We start from the raw sequence: 19510 nt of genomic DNA on the forward strand, positions 1-19510 counted from the left end.
ATGCCAGCTACAGGGACATTCCTCAATCTATGTGGTACCAAGACCATCCAAAATTTCCTCTTCTCTGTAGTGACCTCGAGCTCCCTGAGAACTCTCAGGGTGTGTGGGAGACAGCAGGGTGCTACAAAGGTGTGTGTTTTAAATGGGGTACTGCCTTTGCACCTTCCCCCTTCAATCCAGGTGCTGTCACCAGCCAGCTCTGCACTTCACCCCCAAATACAGCTGGCACTCAGGGGCAGATGAGCTGAAATACTCCTGGGATTGACTCCATGGGAGGCAGAGGAGCAAGAAGCACTCCAGAACACAGAGCTGGGATTTTCTTGGGAGGCACAAAGGCTTTTCTTGGGAGGCACAAAGGCTTTTCTTGGGAGGCACTTTCGCCGTGCTACACCTGGTGGGATCGCTCAGGCTGCAGGGGTGTGATGGTGTCCCTGCCATCCTGGTGGGGAGGATGAAGGGTGGGATGCAGGTGGGACCCCTGGGCGAGCAGCAGGCAGGAGGGAGCCCCCGGCAGCAGAAAGCCCAGCGCTGAGCATCGCGGGGAGGATGCTCGGGCACACGCAGCTGCCGGGGGATGGGGTTACAAGCCGAAGCTAAACAAAGATCGCTGCGAAAAGGAAACGGATCCCTGCTGCCGACTGTAAGGTAGGAGCCGAGCGGGACCCGCTTGACATCATCGGGCAGAGCATTGGATTACAGCAGGCAGGGACTGACTCCAGGGGAGGAGAACACGCCCCTTGGCCCCACAAGTGCAACTTCATTTAGCAGCTCCCGGCAGAAGGAAACTGCGAGTCTGGAACCGGCTGCGAGGCTCCCGGCCGGCTTGGCAGGAGGGCAGAGAGGGCAGGAGGGTGGGATCCAGCCGCGATCCCTTCATCCATCCATCCCCTCCTCGGCGTTGGGACCGCGGGCTGGCTGTAAGTGGGGCTGTGCTGGGGCGGGGGGGGACAGGGACACCTGTCCTGGAGGGCAGCCAGGAGCAATTCTGGCCGTGCCACCAGCGCGGTTTGTTCGGAGATTCGGTGAACTTTTACCCAGCCGACCGCGAGCAGCGAGGGGTTTGGAGCCGGCAAACCGTGGGCTCAAACAGCAGCGCTGCATCCCGGGTTTTGTGCTGCTGGGAGGGAGAAGCCGCTCGCAGGCTGATGGAAGGGAGGCGGCGACTGCTCCGCTCGGAAATAACGCGGTTCTGCCAAGGGGTAGCGGGGAGAGAAGGCTCAGAGCACGGAAATCACAGAGCACCGTGGATCAGTGACCCCCGTGGGGATTTCTGGCCTCATTTCCTACATGTGTCCGCTTGTTGTGAGCGGTTTGCCGGAGGGAAGCCCTTCCAGCACGGGAGCTGCTCTGTGCTCGCATGGGAGCGGGACAGGCACCCGGGTCCGTGCTGGGGGGGAATCGGGGAATCATCCCAGGGGATGTCAGGGAATCCATCCCATCCCTCGGGATGTCAGGGAATCCATCCGTCGGGATGTCAGGAGCCGGGGGCTGCCCGGACTCCCCTCGCAATTGCGGAGCTTTGGGAGCGTGGCAGCAGGAGCAGGCTCGGAGACTTTGCTGGCATCCGGCTTTCCAAGCAAATGTTTGAAAAGGCAAAGACTCGGGATAAAAAAAGAACTGCTGTGTGGTGGTATTCTCAAGAGGCTTTGCAAATTCCTCCACCTCGAAGCTGGGTGTCTTTCCTCCCTCTGGATTCCCCATAGCAGCTGGTAGCGAGCCGTGGTGGGGAGCTTTCACATGCATGCAATGCCTTGGCCCCAAAGGCGTGTTTGGGAAATTTCCCACTGCTTGGAAGGGGTGAATGGTTCTGCAGACCAAGAGCCAAGTGTAGCTGTGAGCCCAGAGGCAATGCCCTGGGTGGCCGTGCTGGTGACTCAAATGGGAGGAGGACACGCTGGGGTCAATGAGCACAGACAGCCACAGCAGGATGCTGCTGCCATGTGAGGGTGAAGGGACATTTGTAGGGTGGGTATGGCTTGATTGGGTGGCTGAGACTCTCCCATGGTGACAGCCCCTGCAGCTCTGGGCTGTTTGCTCAGCGTGCCTGGCTTGGTTGGTGTGGGGCAGTGCTTGGCTTCAGAGACTCTTGGCTGGAAGGAGCCACCCTGCTAATGTGTGGCCACCCAGCTGAGAAATTGCCACCTTTCAGCTCTTTGTGAGCAATGGTGTTTAAGAAAAAAGGATCCATGAAGAGATCCTCAATGGCTGTATTAGTTTATAATGCAGATGCGGGTTAAATGGCCATTTATAAATGTGGATATACCAATACAGCTTAATGTACCTTGGGCACAGAACACAGCATTGAGTCCTTCAGACAGAGTTCCACAGGGATGTGAGCAACCCATGCCATCGTTTTGGGGGACACTTTCCACAGAGGGTGGACTCAGATGCCTCAGAGAACTGGAGAGCATTGGCTACAGCACATGGGCAGCTTGGTCATGAGGAGATGAAACCCAGGAATGTTCACAGCTGTGCATCCTCCAACCACCTGGCACTTCTGTACCAAGGCTGGTTCTGAGGGGTGTACAGACTCACGAGGAGCTAGGAGCTAGCTGCTTTTTCCTCTCATTCCAAAGAAAAATCAATGCACTTTTGATCCCACTCAGAGGAATACCCACAGGCACACAACCTTGCCACCCAAAATAACTATGGAAGATGTTTTCCAAGCTGCTAACATTTCCTGATCTCCCACATTTCAGAGCCAGTTCCTGCAGCACACTACTGTGCATTAATGCCTCCAGCCTGTCTGGGCACCCAGGCACCAGCATCATTCCTGTTTTACATGGGTCTCACACAAAGCAGATCATTTCCCTGGGTCACACAGGTCTGTGGCAGAACAGGAGGTGAATCTACAAAGCCAAAAGGAACAGCAGAAGCTTCAGCCTGTTTTTTTGTTTGCCTGTGTCACCCTGTTCTGATCGCTCCCATTTTCACATTCCATTTGTTTCTCCACACCATTTTTTTTTAATGTCACCAAAGCTGTTTATATGGACTGAACTGGAAAATAAGTTTTCCATCACAACATCCATTTCAGAGAGGATGAGAAGGGAAAAAGCCCATTGCTTCTAGTTGTCTTTTGCTCAAAACTAGAATAAGACAAGTCATAAGGGAAGCTGCTCCCCAGGCTTGCCAGCAGCCAGGGAGAAGGGAAGGTTCATGTGCTCACAGGCCTTGTCCCAAGCTCCTCATGGTGCATTTAGAGCGGCTGAGGTCGCTCCAGACCTTGCCTGGAACCTGCAGCACAAGCAGGAAAAGCAGCAGTTGGACTATGAACTGCCCTGGGCCCCGCTTCAAAACTCTCACTCTGAGCCTAGGGGAATATGGACTTTACACCGCTCATTTCTGGTTTCCACAGCGAGCTCCCCAGCACTTCCCCTCCCAGGAGAGCCCTCTGTGCCAGGTGCTCTCTGCACAGCTCCTCCCTGCAGGCACACTGCTGGTCTGGGGAACTCCCTGGCGGCACCAAAATGCCATTTCTGTTGATATTTGCAGTGATGTCATAAGCCAAACACGTCCCCACCAGAGTGTCACCAACTTTATGGAGTTACTGTTCCCACAAAGTGTAATTAATCCGTGGTGCTCATTGCCATGAGATACCGGTGGAGCAAAGAGCTCTGAAGGCATTTTCATGGATATCAGGTAGTTATCTCACTAACAAAACAATCCTGGCTATGATTAAGAGGATATTGCACTGGAAGGATTGTAACACCTCCTGGTTCAGAGTCATTAGTGACTTATGGAAAGCATTCCATTATAATTAGAGGTTTTCTTGTGTGTCTGAGGCTGGGGATGCCAGCTGCTGCTGGAGACACTAAATGAGGCAGTCTGGCTGCTGTGGGAGAGGCAGGCTGCTGCCCTGCTCAGCCCTGCATGCAGCCTGGTGTTTACCCAGGAGACACCAGGACAACCTTCTCAACCTTCCCTCTGCTGCTGTCACCTTGCTGGGAACCAGGAAGGGTTTCCTCCCTGGATCAAAGCAGCACCACAACAGCTGTTGTGTAGAATAGTCTTGGATTCTGCCAAGAAAACATTCTGGGGTGGGTTTTTTGGAGCGTGCATTCATTTTGAAGCAATGCTGAGAGAACTGAGGTTGTTTCATGTGTTTGCTCCTTTTGGGTAACAGCTGATCACCATGGAGGGAATCTGAACCTCAAACATGTGAAATGTGCACATCGAATAGGATGAGAGAAAATGGTCTTAAGTTACACCAGGGAAAGTTTAGGTTGAATATTAGGAAAAATTTCTTCACCAAAAGGGCTGTCAAACACTGAAATAGGCTGCCCAGGGAAGCAGTGGAGTCACTATCCCTGGGGATATTAAAAAGATGTGGCACTTAGGGACATGCCTTAGTGGTGGACTTGATGACCTTAAATATCTTTTCCAATCTAAATTATTCTATAATTCTATGCTGATTCCCTTGTAATTCATCCTGATGGGCTATGGATGCTATCTAGCCAATGATCCTTTCCACTAGAGTCTCAAAATAATCCATGGTACCTTGATGTGTTCCAGGACTAAACTACAAAACAAAGTGTTCTTTAACAATTCCCTGTAGCCCATCCTTAGGTAGCACCAATGTACTTATGCTACACCATAAAGTTCCAAACAGCCTGGCCTTTGGGCTGAGGGGCCTCTGGAGCTCTGCCCATCACCCTGGCAGCAGCAGGACCAGGTGAGCCAGAAGGGGATGAGCCTTTGGGGATGGAGCTTCAAATCTGCAGACTCCAGATGCCCAAGCAAGAGCTGTGGGGAGGAACATCTAGGTAGAGCCAGGCCTGCAGGGTTGGAAAGCCAACACCAGCTGCAAAAGAGTTTTTGTCTCCAAAATCAGCTGGTTTTGAGAGAGAAAATGGGAGTTTCCCATCGTGTCCCATCACAAACAGTGCTGCTCAGTGCTAACTTCTACTTGAGAGCATCATTGCTGCTCCAGTTTACTTTAAGCCTCTCTTGGCAGGGGCCCACGTGTTTGGAGATATTTTGCAACACTGCTGAAGTGCTGAAGGTTTAACTGTTTGGGCAGTGGAACACACAAGCCAGGGCAGGAAGGCAAAGGAGGAAAATAAAGGCTTGTGGGTTTCCAAAGCTGTGTTTCTTCCTTCCTGCTTTTGTTTGGTTGTTTGGTGCCCAAAAAAGGGCAGTGCATATTCCCAGAGTTGTGGGAATGCTGTTTCTTTTCCGGTCCAGGGTTTCCAGTAAGCACTTTGCTATAAATGGGGTTAAGACTAACAAAAGTTTATTGTTAAATCCCTGTGTCTTTGTTTAGCTCCTGTCATGATCATAATTAGCATTTTCCACTTCTGCAAGCCTGTCATCTGCAGAGCTGAAAGTGCTTTAAAATATTTGAAGCATCTAACAGGGGGAGGGAGTATTAATAGCTCCATTTAACAGATGGGCAAACTGACACATAAAAGCAGCAAGTGCCCTGTCCTTGAAGCAGGGCCAGAGCCAGCAAGTAGTCAGCTCCAACTACAAAGTTTTGAAAGTGGGTCAAAAAAATAAAGAGAAAGGCTGTGGATCTGTCCCAGTTTGGGAAATGATGGGAAATAGTTCCAGTCTCAGTGGTGCTCAGCCCAGATGGACCAGACAGATGAATTGCTGGATGAGCTACTGCTTATATGGTTAAGTGGCTCATCTCTTGATTTCTGTTCTGCTAACATTTGTCCCTGGGACAAAGGGAAAAACACAGTCCACGATGTTCCAAAATAGTCAGAAAGCTGAAACAGCTGCTAAAATAAGCAAGTGTCCTGTTGGCTGGGCTCTGCAGGTCAGGGATTGCAAAGCACCCACAGATGTTGAGGCCACAGAGGAAATGTCTGAGCAGGGCCTGGGGACAGCAGGAGGAGGCTCAGCTGTGCACCAACAGCAGGGACCCAAAGGGCTGGACGCAGACCCAGCAGAGCGACCAGAACCAGATTAAACTTCCCCTTTCACCTCAGAGGAGCTGATATGGGAGTTTCACTTCTTTAAAGAGCTGCAAACCAATATTCATTTATACTCTGGAGGCAGCTGCTGGTCCCTGCAGCGCAGGTCAGGACAGGAGCTGTGCCAGTGCTCCCAGCACCTGTGGGAGGGCGAGGAAAGCAGCAAAAGCAAAGAGGATTTCTCTGTGCTGGACTTTCCATGGGCTTTGACACAACAGTCCAAGTCCATTAGCACAAACCCTCCTGAGGAGGTGCCATTTGAACACAACATCCCAGAGCCCCTGGGCTGCTGTGCCCCCCAAGCCAGGCTCCACCTGAGCCTGCTGGGCAGAGCCCTGGCACCCTGTGCTGCTCACAGACAGTGGGAAGAGCAGCTGAGCTTTGTGCTTCCCAAAACAAGCACACATAATGTTTTCTTACTTTTTTTTTCTTCTTCTTTCCCAGAAGCTGTTGTCCTGCTGTGCATGAAGCGTGTTTGAAGTCATGTCCAGAAGGAAAGTCCTCTAAATCAGGTAGGGACTCACACTATGGCTCATAAAGCTTTTATTCACAGGGAAATATTGCAAACAGAAATGGGTTTTTTCCTTCCTGTAGCATTGAGTCACTTGACCTCCCCTCTGTATTCTGAATTACTAGATGCTAGAAAGCTGCTAAGAGGAAAAAATTACCAACAATTCTGCTGTAATGATTTTCCTGCTGTATTGTCCACACGTCCTTGTACCAAGCCACGTTGCAGCTGTGACTCCAGGCAGCCCCAGTGCCAGTTGTGCTCCATGGCCTCTCCCTTCCAGTGCAGTGCAAATCCTGCCAAAGGCTGCCCAGATCTTTGCAGGGCAATGTTGTTTAGATGTGAGTTCTGTTCTGTGTGTGAAGTTAGCCCAGCAGATCCAGGGAACCCCCAAAGCTGAACCTTTCCCAGCTCCTGCAGAAATGGCAAATCCTCTCTGTGGATACTCCTGCACTCAGAGCATCCCCTCTGTCCTCAGATCATCACTGCTTTCCCTTGTCCTGTGCTTGGCCCTGGCACAGAGCTCCCAGGGCTGTTTTGGGTTCGCTCTGCAGTGCAGGAGCTCAGGACTCTCTGGTGCACACAGACATCCCTCCTCTTGCAGGTGTCTCAGTTCATCTCTCCATGCAGCACCTTCCCAAATGTGCTGCAGACACCCTGTGTCTGCCCAGGCTGCACATGAAACACCTGGAAATTGATTTTATTGGGAGCTTTCCCTTTTCTGAGGCTGGCAGTGATCACTGAGCACCCTCAGGGCAGTGCTGCAGGCACATCTCCAGCAGCACTTCAGCTCAGGTTTGGATGTCACATCCCTGGGACTCAGGCAGAAAGGTTCACCCTGCCTGCAGGGAGGGTCAGGAGCTGCTGGCACCTGACACAGCTGTAAGGAAACTGAAATCCATCACAGAAATCTTCAGCAAAGGAGGGGTGCAGGCCTGCAGAGCTTCCCCTGCCCAGACAGGGCTCCCAGCAGGGCAGCACAGCCAGAGGGGCTCCTGACTCCATTGGGTAACAGAAGCCATGGAGCCACCTGGAGCCTCAGCCACCCCTCAGTGCCAGCCTGCTCTGAACCCCAGCACTCCCCTTTTCTGGGGGAATGGCCCCAAAGCCAGATCTCCCCCATCCCCCTGCCACAGCCAGCACTGCCCCAGAGTGGGGATCCCTGCAGTGGAGCAGCCACACAGGGCAGCCAAGCCCAGGGAGCAGAGCTGAGCCTGGCTTTGCTAATCAGGTTCATTCTGTGCTGACAGACACTCTTAGGAGGTGCCCTGGTTATTTTTAGGCACCTGGGAGCTGCCAGGGCACCCCAGGAGGCTCCACAGCCTCTCTCAGCCCCTTGCGCTGCTCTGAGTCAGGAGGGCTCGCAGGATGCTGGATGCAGATTCCTGTGGGATTGTGCAAGCCCCACCGAGGCAGAGCCAAGGCAGGTGGCTGAGTCTCAGCTCCAGGCACCCTGTGCTGAGCAGAGCTTCCCCAGCCAAACCTGCCCAGTCACAGCCCTCACAGCTCCTCCCCAGTCCTGCAAGCCCTGCTTTCCCACAGCAGCAGAGCACAACGAGCTGGACTACATGGCTCTGCTTCATCTTAGGCAGAAAAACGAGCATTTATCCTTGTTTATCTCTGTCCTTGCAGAGAGGTCTCCCCCAACCCAGAAACAGAGCTACACCACCAAAGGCTGCTGTGGCTTTGCCTTCCTCTCACATGTGCTGGAAAACAGCCCCAGCTGCATCTCCTCAGCGCTTGTCTGACTCCTCCTTACCCTGCAAGGTGTTGGGGAGATTCTGCTGGGGTTGAGCATCCCTGGACCAGGAATTCAGGTGGGGCTTTAGAGGGTGATGCTCCTGCAGAGGTTGGTGCCTCTGAGCTGTGGGACTGCTGGGGATTCTCCAGCCTTTGAGGTGGGGCCCAGCTGTTCATTTTCTTCATGAGCAGTCTGAAGGAAGGCAGGAACCCGAGCCTGAAGGGGATTTCCATTGCACAGGAGTTCAGCCCAGGGCCTGGCTGTGACAGGGTGATATCACAGGGGGATATATATATATGTGTGTGTGTGTGTGTGTGTGTGTGTGTGTGTGTGTGTGTGTATATATACATGGGACCTGCCTGCCACAGCAGCTGGGGGACTTGTGCAGCTGAAGGGCCACTGCTCTGTGGCTTGTCTGCTTTGTAGCTTCAGGCACCAGCAGATCTTCCACACAGCTGTTGGTGTAAAAATACATTGACACATAAAGGCAAATAAGTAAGAAATTGTGAGAAAATAAAAGTAATGGAGAAGGGACTCAAAGCCCCAGGCTCCTTAGAGCTTTGAGAGGGGTCAGAGGGTCCTGTGGGTGCTCATGGCTGCTCTGGGTGAGGATTTGGCTCTCTTCTCTCCGCCATGCAAGAGCCACAGCTGTGTCCATCCAGTACAAGCCTGCCTTGGGGGTGAAAATGGAGAAAGGTGCCAGCCTGCCATGTCCTGAAGGCCTGCAGGGGCTCAGGTGCCTTATCCCCACTGTCACCCATCCCTCAGAGCCATGGGTGTCTTTTGGAGGGAGCTAAACCAGAGTGCCCACATTCATTAGCACCTTGAGGCTGAGAGATGGGAAAAACAAGCTCGACCTGGGAACAAAACAAAAATACAACTGCTGTCAGGGCAACTGTCTCCAGATGCACAAAGAGACCAATTATTTCCATTAATCAGCTTAGCTAGAAGCTGCAGAAGAGGCTTGAGCTGTAGTGAGGGGAGGGAGGAGCAGAGGGGCTCCATCAAACAGTGATGAGTTTTTGGAACAGATTCTCAGCCCCTGTGCCTTGGGGGGACTGACAGAGGGGTGCTGCCTGCTGCAGGCATGGGGGTGGCCAGGGCTGGGCACTGGGTGGATGGATGGATGGATGGATGGATGATGGATGGATGGATGGATGGATGGATAGATGGATGATGGATGGATGGATGATGGATGGATGGAGTCCGCTGGGGCTGAGCATTGCCCTCCTGCCTCCCTGAAGCTCCCCCTGTCCCCTGGGGATCAGAGCAGAGCACACAAGGCTCGCCCTGCCCCATTCCAAGGCTCAGCTGGGAGTTTGAAATCTGGCTGCAGCATTTCTGACATCAGTGGGGAGCCAGGCAGTGGCTGTGGGGGCGTGGGACAGCAGGAGGTGCCCTGGAACAGCGAGGGCTCTGCAGTGGGGGGCTCTGCTGAAGGCCAGCAGGGAGGAGAAGGAGTCTGGGGAGCTTGGCAGAGCTAAGTACAAAGTTTGTGAAGTCACAGAGGAGTCAGTCTAAGCCTAATCTTAAACACGGGGCTTAGCAATTGGTTATCAGTCCTACAGGCATGAAGTGATCTTTATACTGTAAAACCAGGCCAAATGAAAAGAAGGGATCTATTTGTGGACACTGAACCTCAGCTGTATCTGCTCTCCTCCTGAAGGAATTAAAATTTTCCAGCAAGTCCTAGAGAATGCTGGAAGCTCTGTTCCTGCAAAGCCATTGCAGGGGCTGGAGCAGCTGTGATGTCTGTCCTGGCTGAATTTATCATTTTTAGTGTAAAAGTCTGAGGGTGCAGAGTTATTACAAGGAATCCCACAGCAAAAACCTTCCATAAATACAGATGTGCTGGGCCCAGTGTGATGTCTCTTCATCACTGAAGTCTGGTGAGGTTTTTCTGTGCTGTTCCTGCCTGGGCAGAAGCTGCTCAGCACAGGAGATGGACGTGCCCTGGGAGGAGATCAGGCTGCTGCCCTGCTCCTGTGTCCTCAGCAAACCAGCACAGTCAGAGCTCAGCAGTTTGGAGCACACACCAGTTCTGGCCAGTGAAACCCATCACCGCCACACAGGGCCAGCAGGAAAGCAGGGCAGCTCTGTGCCTGGTGCAGACCTGTCCCCAGCCTCACACAGCTTGGTGCAGCCAGACTGGGCTCCCAACAGCACCATCTTCATCCTCAGCTGCATTTCAGCTCAGTTTCTGGCCATGGATCTGAGCTCTGGTGCATGGGGATCATGAGACGTAAAGCACAGTCACAAAATACCCCAATAACCCCAAAATACCCCAATAACCTCAAAATACCCCTATAACCCTGTTACAGAGCCCTGGCTGGAAATACCCCATTACAGAGCCCTTCCTCTCTGATGCACACCCCCTCATGCATGTTCCCAGACAAGGCCCAGTGGAAAATTTGCTGAAATTCCATCTGGATCTTGTCAGACAGTTGGTGGAAACCCCCTGACCTCAAATGCTGCCTTCAGCCCTGCGGGATATTTTTTTCTGCTCGCTGGATGTGACTGTCCCAGCAGGAAACCTCAGAGCAAACCCCCAGGGAGCACAGAAATCCCGGTGCTTCCTTCTCTGTGCTCTACCAGGCCCCCCTCTTTGGGAAACCATCCTGCACTGTAAATATTTTAAAAGCCCAGCAGGGCTGTGGAGTGTTTTGCTGTTGTTATGGATCCGGCCCCAGCAGGAGAGGTCTAAGAATAGTCCCTGCGCCCTGGAATGAAAGGGCAAGGGGCACCATGAGCAGAGCTGCAAGGAGGCTGCACCACTCCATGCCTTGCTGGTGGGATGTGATGCTTGAGCAGAAAAAGGGGTCAGATCTCTGTTCCCAAGCAGAAATTTGGAATTTCACCCCAAGAACGCAGCGAGGTTTTGTTCAGCTTCAGAGCTTTACAACTTCAAAAGTTTGGGGAGTGTTAAATCCACTGATTATAAAATCTGCCCCTACTTTCCCAGGTTTGCTGCCCAGGAACCAGCAGTATTGGTGCCAGTGGGAAGAGGTTAAATCCACCAGGCAGGAGGGAGAGCGTGTCCTGGGCTGGGCTCTGGGATGTGGGAGCTGCCTCCAACCAAAACCTGCAGCCTTCGGTCCCAGCTGCCACTGGAATGGGCAGCACCAGGCCAAAGCTGGGCTGCAACCCCTTGGGAAGGGCTCCTGAAGCTGGGAACTGCCTGAGGGTGTCCCTGTCCTGCCTCAGGTGTCCCAGGGACAGCACAGCACGGAGGGCAGGGCTGTGCCCTGGATGTGCCAGCAGGGGCCTGAGCTGCCCCAGGGCTCTGCAGTGTGCAGAGAACAAGGTGAGGAAGGTGAGAGGGCAGAGCAGGAGGCACAAAGCAGGCAGGGGGGAATGTTATCAGCTCAGCCTGCTGATAGCCAGCACCCAAAAATAGCCCTTCCTAGGCATAAGGAGGTTAACCTAGACAAGGGACAGATGCAGGATTGTGTGAAAGGTTTCCTTGTGACTGTAGCATCCACCCAGCCCAGGGATCAGCCCTGGGCACTGCTGGGGTGGCAGAGCTTGGGCAGAGCCCTGGGCTGAGGGTCACCTGCCACTCTGACCTTGTGTGCAGGAGCTGTGTGCTGCAGTCCCTGACATCTGTGCTGAGAAGCAGGCAAGGGCGCACAGGAATTAAATGCAGGCCTGTGGAACCCAGCGGGACATGGAGCCGAGCCAAAGGAAATGCCTCAGTTTATTCCACCAAAAGGCAGAGGAAACATTTAACCCTTTAATTTTTCAGCACCTACCTTCTAAATGGGCAAAACTCACCCTGAAATGGGTAGGGCTGGTTTAGGTGCAGCCCCCAGGGCTGAGCCAGCTGCTCTGTCAGCTGCTGGGTGATCTCCCTGGAAAATGCCAGCAATCCCAGGTGCGAACCAACAGCAAAACCACTCAGGAAGCCAAGTCCCCACCAGCAAAGCCGAAACTATTAACAGCTCAGAATTTTTAGTACTCACATGACACCACAGACAAATAAGTCCAAACCAAAGAGCTTGGCAGATGCAGGCCCAAGAGCAGAGGCAGCTCTGGGGACACTCCTGGTGGCAGTGGCAGCTTGTGAGGGGCTTCTTCCCTTGTGGCCAGCTGCCCCAGGACAGTCCCCATGGCAGAGGGGACACAGGGACACTGCCTCCCTCCAAGCAGCAAAGATTTGAGAGATGTGTAAAACGCAGCAGATCCCAGCATCCCTGCCCCATCCCTGCAGGCTGGCACGCTGTGCTCAGGGCACAGGGGCTGTTCCTGTTACACCAGCAGCAGAGAGGGAAGGGAGGGCAGGAAAGGACCCTCTGCATCACCTCTGTGAAGAGCCCTGGAAACCTTTGCATGCTGTATGTGTGGGCCATGGGATTATTCCTGCAATGCCTGGCAATAGCAGGCCTATCATCCTGTCCACAGGAGAATGAAAAACCCAAGGTGGGCAGCCAGCAGGTGATGCAGCTCCCTTTGCACCCCTGCCACCCTGAGTGACTGCCCACAGTGACACAGGCTCAGGTGACACTGAAATGTGTAGGCAAGAGGGAAGGGGTTCCTTCACTCAGTTAAAAGCAGTAACTGAGTGAAAACCCACAGAACGGTGGGTTCTGTGCCTGGAATTATGGAAATGCTGTTTGAAAAGTCAGGTTTTCCTATCACAACTGCTCCCATCACCCTCTCAGCCCAACAGCTCCAGGAGGAGGAGGCTGGAATCTCTCTGCAAGGGCTTTGAGAGCCACCCACCTTGAAAATCCCGGGGGAATTGCTCAGATATGAAAGTTTCGCTGTTAAATCTGCCTGTCTCCAGCTCCTTGCACAGAGAGCCGAAGGCAGGAGCCCTCCCAGGCACGGAAATAAATAAATCCCATGCGCCATCTCCCGGCCACCGAGCGGGGAGCCCGAGCTGCACACTGCTGCTTTCTGCTTTTATTCAGGATCCCATCCCTTTCCCGTGTGAGGGGAAATTATTGTATTAAATACAATTATGGCACAGCACTGCCAATAATAATAAGCCCCGTGTTTAAGATTAAGCTACCATTGGCAGCCACATCAAGGGAAAATGCTGCATCCCTGGGCTGGCTCCTGCTCCCCAGCTTGGGGAAACCTGCTGCTCCTGCCCCTGGGACCAGGGCAGCAGAACTGGAGCAGATCAGCTCTGGAATGACCTCAGTGCTGGGAGATGGACCTGGGCTTGTCTGGATCATTTCTAGGGAAGCCTCCCCAGTCCATGGGGGCTCTCTCTGGCTGTAGAACATCAGCAGAGTCTGGGCTGCAGTGACCTCTGAGAGCTTGTCTGGGAATGCTGGATGCTTGTACTGTCCTGTGTGACAGTGTTCACAGGGGTCTTAGGATGAGGGAAGAGACGAGGATCTGACTCCATGTTTCAGAAGGCTGATTTATTATTTTACAATATATATTTTATATTAAAACTGTACTAAAAGAAGAGAAGAAAGGATTTCATCAGAAGGCTAGGTAAGAATAGAAAAGGAATGATAACAAAAGCTTGTGTCTGACTAAGACAGTCCAGACAGCTGGACTGTGATTGGCCATTAATTAGAAACAACCACGTGAGACCAATCACAGATGCACCTGTTGCATTCCACAGCAGCAGATAATCAAATTTTGTTCCTGAGGCCTCTCAGCTTCTCGGGAGAAAAAATCCTAAGGAAAGGATTTTTCATAAAACATGTCTGTGACAGTCCTGGTGGAAGGCACTTTGCTCACTGAGCTCAACCAGAGTAGGTGCCTTGTCCCAGGGATGTAAGGAGAGAAGATGGGGAAAAATATCTGGGGCATCTCTTCCAGGGACAGATGATGCAGCTTTTCCCAGGGCTCATCTAACAGGAGCTAGATGGATGCCAAGTCTGTACAGGAGGCAGGTGGTCACAAGAATTGTTAGCTTTGGGGAAACAGGATCTCCTGCAAGATCTGGGTGGGCCAAGCCCCACATCCCACCAGTGAGGCCAGCACCCCCTGAGCTGGCATCAACTCTAGGAGAGGACTCCCTGGGGCTGCCAAAACATGCTGGGTTTCTGTGGGGCTTTGGTTCCTGCATCCTCCTCAGCTCAGGAACAGAGAGAATCTGACCTCTTTCATCCCAGTTACTGCATCTTCATCTGCATCTCCTTTCTACTGCCTTGACATTAAAGTGAGGAAAGAGTGTGACTCCTGTTCAGGCTGGTGCCTGAATCTGCCAGCAGATTTCCCTGGCAGAGAAATCAATATCAAGCAGGATTTGTAAAGGAGACTGAGCAAACTCCTCTGTGGGTCATTAACTGCAAGGCACAAAGGCAGTGAATGTGCATTAAATGTGCATGAATTTGTTTTCACTGCACACGAGCATTTCTAATGGGGCCTGCTCCAGGCACTGCCAGCAATCAGCAGGGCTGGAGGCACATTTCACAGTGATCAGAGGCACAGATAAGACAGCAATTAATTTCTTGATTCCATGCAGTAAAACAAAGTGCCAAACAGGAGCAGGAACTGGGAGCTCCAGGTTTCCTGTGCAGAGGCAGTGTGTGCCAGCTCTGTGCCCAGCAGCCAGGATGCCCACAGCACCATCCTGAACTCTGTGTGCTGTGCAAGTGCTGGCAAGGGGAGCCAGCAGCCAGAATGAAAACCCAGCAACTTAGGGATTCCTCAGCTGCACTCAGAGCTGGCTCACAGCAGAGCTGGCATGTGACAAGTGGCTGCTCCGGGCCTTTCTTGGTGCTGTGCACTTGGCACTGGCACAAATTTGCAGTGAGGGGATCCAAATATCTCACAGAAGGGCTGATTTTCACATAGTAAAGTGTTTATCTCACAGCAGTCCAGCCCAGTGCTTCTTCAGTGCCATCCAACAGCCGGAGGAGGCCAGTACTGCTCCAAGCCTGTACCTATAAAATATTCCCTGCTCTCCTGACTTTCCACTGGGTATCCATCATTCCCCATTACAAATTCAGGTTGGATCACCACCCCATCCCCCAAGCAGTGAGCTAAATTTGGCCTGGGTTCAAGGCTCCCGTGGCATTTTGAGGAGGAAGCAGGGTTTTTTCTCTGTAGTGCTTTTCCTGTAGGGAAAAGCTGCAGCAAGCGACCTTGTGTGCCCAAAGGAGAAGGCTGGAAACTCCCAGGAGGGACAAACACCGTGGCTGCCTTGGCAGGGGAAGGCAGAACAAGGCAGGCATCTGGGATGGAGCCCTCCTGCCTGACAGAACCCAGGACATTCCTCTGGCTGCCCTGGAGGACTCCAAACCCTGGCAAGGGGCTCTGAGACCTTGGCACAGAGTCAAAAACACCTGTGCCTTTGATTTTAGCCCATGGAAAAAATTACCAACTTTATGTGAGGATTTACAAGCCACAAGAGTTTGAATAGAATGATAGTTTATTTGTCACAGGGTGAAAAAGTAGAATTTTGGGGATTTAGAATGGGGGTTCAAGAGGCAAGATGGAGGAGTCTGGGTGAGTGTAGGGGGATACAATATAAGAAAATAAAGAGAGTGTAGAAAGTAATCTCACCCCTAAGGAGTTGCAGCTGGGCCAATTATCAAAGATTAGGAACAGGCCTGACTTTAACACGCCACAGCTGTAAGCAATGAGAAGCAGATGCTATAAAAGAGTGGGGTGGCTGGGTTGGGAGGGGAACTGGGGTCAGTGGCTGCTTTGTGAAGGTGAAAGAGCCAGTGCTCTGAGGAGATGCCCATGAGAAACATCAGGAAGGTATGGAACTTTTGTGATAAGGAGACAACAGTATGGAACCCCTGCTATAAGATGATGACAGATGTGTCCTGTCTACCCCCTTCTTTGTCTTCTTTTCCTCCATCTTCTGCTGTGATGGTGACACTTCTGGATTGATTTAGAATAGAGACAGTCTAACATAGGTGATAGGTATTGGAAAGTTATTGTAAATAAAGTACATGTAGTTCTTAGTATAAAAAGCTAACACCACCCTAAGGGCAGTCAGTGTGCCACAAACCAACCTGCTGGACAGACCTCAGCAGGTCAGAGAAAGAATATTATGGATAAGAGAAAATAAGCAACCTTGAAAAGCAGAGCTGAGGCATGTCAACTTCTTTGGTTGTGGGGCTGGGAAAAAAGACTTTTTAATATCTCGAGAGATATTTCAACCACAGAAAACCCAAGACCTGCCCTCACCTGTCACAGTGGGTTACCCAGCATGGTGGGTTTCCCCACACATTGCCCCACATGGGGGAGGTGATATCTGGCCTTTCAGTGCCTGCTGTCTGAGGAACTGGAGCACAGTTACAGGCACTGTTCTCTCAGGCTGTAACCTAACCTGGAGGGTGCCATGCTGAGCATCCTGGGCCTCACAGCTGTGTTTTCTCCACAGCATTTTGCAAGTGAATAGAGATGCAATGGAGGTGGAGTCCAGCACCTACACTGACTTCATCTCCTGTGACCGGGCTGGCCGGAGGAACGCTGTCCATGACATCGAGAGAGAGGCCACCACCATCAGCATGCGCCAGCTGAGCCAGGACATGGGGGAGCTGGCTGTGCAGGGAGCAGGTGAGCTCACACACACACAAAAAATCAACGTTTAAATAGTTCTGCAGAATTTCAAATAACAACAGAAATAGCTTTCACACCAACAGCCATGTCCAAATCCCCCTCTGCAGCCCAGATGTGGCAGAGGCATCACCCTGCTGGCCCTCAGGCTGTGAGGAGCTTCAATCCTCTGTCCAAAGATCTCATTTCACTAATGAGCAACACAACATAGACTGTCACTGTAGAAGGGAAACTCAGTTTTCCCCCTTACTTGCTTAATCCTCTAGCCTACAACCTGTAACTATAAAAACACTTTAAATACATTCATTTCCCCAGCTGTACTTCTTTTAGCATGACCATACCAGCATGTGTCCATCCACCCATCCATAGTAAGCACAAATTGGAGCTGCTTTACCAGAGCAGCTTAGGCTCTGCCAGGCTGTCAGGAAAACAGTTCTGGAGCACTTGAAAGTTGGGTGAGTGCACATCCCTATCTTGAGGCTCCCTCTCTGCATTGCCAGGTGTGTTGAGAAGTGGTTTTACTCCAGGAATGTGGAGGGAGAACCCAATATTCTTAATCATAGAGTCATAGAAAATGGTTTGGTTTGGAAGGGACCTTAAAGACCCCCTGCCATGGGCAGGGACACCTTCCACTAGACCTCCCAGTGCAATCCAGCCTGGCCTTGAACACTCTCATGGATGGGTCAAGTATCTGGTCACAGGAGGGGAGAGATAGATCTTCAGGTGAAAGTCTTTTGTCTCTCTGCATGAAATCATCTGTAGCAATCACTGATGGCTTCAAGTGTCTTCAGCAGGGTGTAATAACTGTGCTTTCTTCCCAATCCTCCCTTCTGCAGAAAGCCAAAGAGATGCCAGTTCTGACAACGACCCTGGAGCAAGACCAAAGGGGCAGGAAAGCAGCCCCTCCCCATGAGAGCAAAAAGGGTGTGGGATGGGCAGAAGGAGGGCCTTGCTGTAAACATTGAACAAGAATTTGTGCATCTGTGGACAAAAACCAACCTGGAACAGCAAGTTCTCTGTCAAATGCCTCTGCTGGATCCGTGCTTGTGTAGAGAGACACAAGACACTTGCAAGGACTGGCACCTCCAAAAGACTTCTGCCCCCATCCCTAATGGTTTAGAGCAACACTGCCATGGTTGTAGTGGTATGAGCCATTCTCAAGATGCCTTAGCTGCAATTTTCTCTTAGGAGAAAAACAGTTTCACTAATAATAGACACCAGATTTTCCTGTCCAAGGTACCTTCCTCCTTTGCAGATTTAGACTATTATTTATTCTGTTTCCGTAGGTTAGAAATTTCGATTCTTGGTTTTTCTAAGCCTCGCCCTCATCTGCAACTTAGGCCTGGCCTCTGGATTGTCCACATGGCCCCTCATCAGGGTGGGCAGTGGGGAAAGGACCCAGCCTGTCCTGCTGCCCTCATGGCAACACCACTCACCTGTGCTGCTGCTGCTGCTTAGCATCAGGAAAGGACCAAAGCACAGCTCTGTGGGGATCAGCCCCACCTGGAGACCCAGCAGCACCAGCCACAGGCATCTTCTTCTTCAGGTTTGAACACTTCAAGATGTTATTAAGGGGAGGGGAGAAACATTTTGCTGGTTTGACTGTTGACATTCAGGCTAAACTTTGCAAGCTGTTAGCTGAGATGATCTCTGGTAGGATCTCACACCCTTCTGTCTTTAAGGAGACATGTTTTGTGTTAAGGATGGTTTGATAAAACTACATAAGCTGTTGGAATAAATGACACAGCCTTCAAGTACTGAAGGTGGTTTCTTTCTGCCTGGATGTTTCTTCTTCCTTTGTTTTGCCTTCAGCTGTGGGGTGGTTTCACAGGGAGACACAGAGCTGTGCAAGAAGAATCCCATGGATTGAGGTCTGTGAAGCCCCAGGGGTTTGCAGCACATGGAGGGAGGCAGATGTAGCTGGGCACAGATTATGAAAGTCTGTCCCCACTTTCCCAGGTTTACTGCCCAGGAGCCAGCAGGATTGGTGCCAGTGGGAAGAGGAGTTTTCCCTCTGCAGCACAGAACTACAGGAGCATTGCTGGTGTTCCACTGATCCCAGTGGAGCAGCCTGACTGGGACTGACCCACCAGCACAGGGACAGGGCACAGCTGACCTGGGAAACTCCACTGGGGACAAATCATCTCCCTGACAGCCTGGAGAAGAGCTGAGTGTTACAAGTCTGAGACTTATCAACCTAAACAAGGCCATAAATCAGTAAAGAAGTGGCTGCCAGGCAGAGGGAGAATTGTCTGTGAGAAGCGATGGCCACAGGGTGAGCACAGAGGGCTCCACAGCTCCAGCCCCCACAGGAAATGAGGAGTTGGCAGCCAGGCTTTGGCAAAGGGCTCCTGGGCTGGCTGGGTGTCACTGCAGAGCCGTGGATGGTGGCCAAGAGCCTGCTCCCACTTCCCGTGCCCAGGGGCAAAACAGCAGGGAGCTCCTGGACCTGGCTGACTGCATAGCTGTGGCTTTAAGACCCATTTCCAGCTCTCCTTACCACACAACAGTAATCTTGGCTCATGCTGACACACACACAGAGCTGAAAGGCAGAGCAGAAGAACTGAGCACCACACAGACCTCCAACAGTCAAATGTGGGCTAATCTTAGCTCTCCCTGGTCAGAAAATATCTGTTTCAGAATTATATTTAGGCAGAGGAGTAGGGAGCTGTTGGCCAGCTTCTCTCAGGGGCTGGGTGAGAGGCATCAGGTTCCCCCTGCAAGTGCCAGCCAGCTCAGCCACTGTCACTGCTGAAAGACCAGGGGCACTGCCTTAATCCAGCCCCATCCTCATCTGCAGAGCTGCTGAGCACAGGGATGCTCCCAGCCCTTCTTTCCAGCTGAACACGGGCATGC

The 19510-nt window shown here is 52.0% G+C and overlaps 1 protein-coding gene across 1 annotated transcript; it reads left to right on the plus strand.

The window, feature by feature from the left end:
• The first annotated feature begins 562 nt into the window (after positions 1 to 562).
• PKIG (cAMP-dependent protein kinase inhibitor gamma) lies at positions 563 to 18388 on the plus strand. Its single transcript, XM_054274666.1, has 4 exons — positions 563 to 645; positions 6366 to 6433; positions 16479 to 16654; positions 17491 to 18388. Exons 3-4 carry the CDS (start codon positions 16504 to 16506, stop codon positions 17565 to 17567), a joined length of 228 nt encoding a protein of 75 aa, XP_054130641.1. The 5' UTR covers positions 563 to 645; positions 6366 to 6433; positions 16479 to 16503; the 3' UTR covers positions 17568 to 18388.
• Positions 18389 to 19510: the final 1122 nt, after the last annotated feature.

The sequence above is a fragment of the Melozone crissalis genome, unplaced genomic scaffold (genome assembly GCF_028551555.1).
Source record: "Melozone crissalis strain CALT ecotype California unplaced genomic scaffold, PUWL_Pcris_2 ptg000017l_1, whole genome shotgun sequence".
Taxonomy (NCBI): Eukaryota; Metazoa; Chordata; class Aves; order Passeriformes; family Passerellidae; genus Melozone; species Melozone crissalis.

Bases quoted from the DNA above. Each gene is read 5' to 3' on its own strand.
- PKIG (XM_054274666.1), top strand. From the start codon at position 16,504: ATGGAGGTGGAGTCCAGCACCTACACTGACTTCATCTCCTGTGACCGG. The intron at 16,655-17,490 runs GTGAGCTCACAC...TCCCTTCTGCAG, and splicing joins GCTGGCTGTGCAGGGAGCAG to AAAGCCAAAGAGATGCCAGT.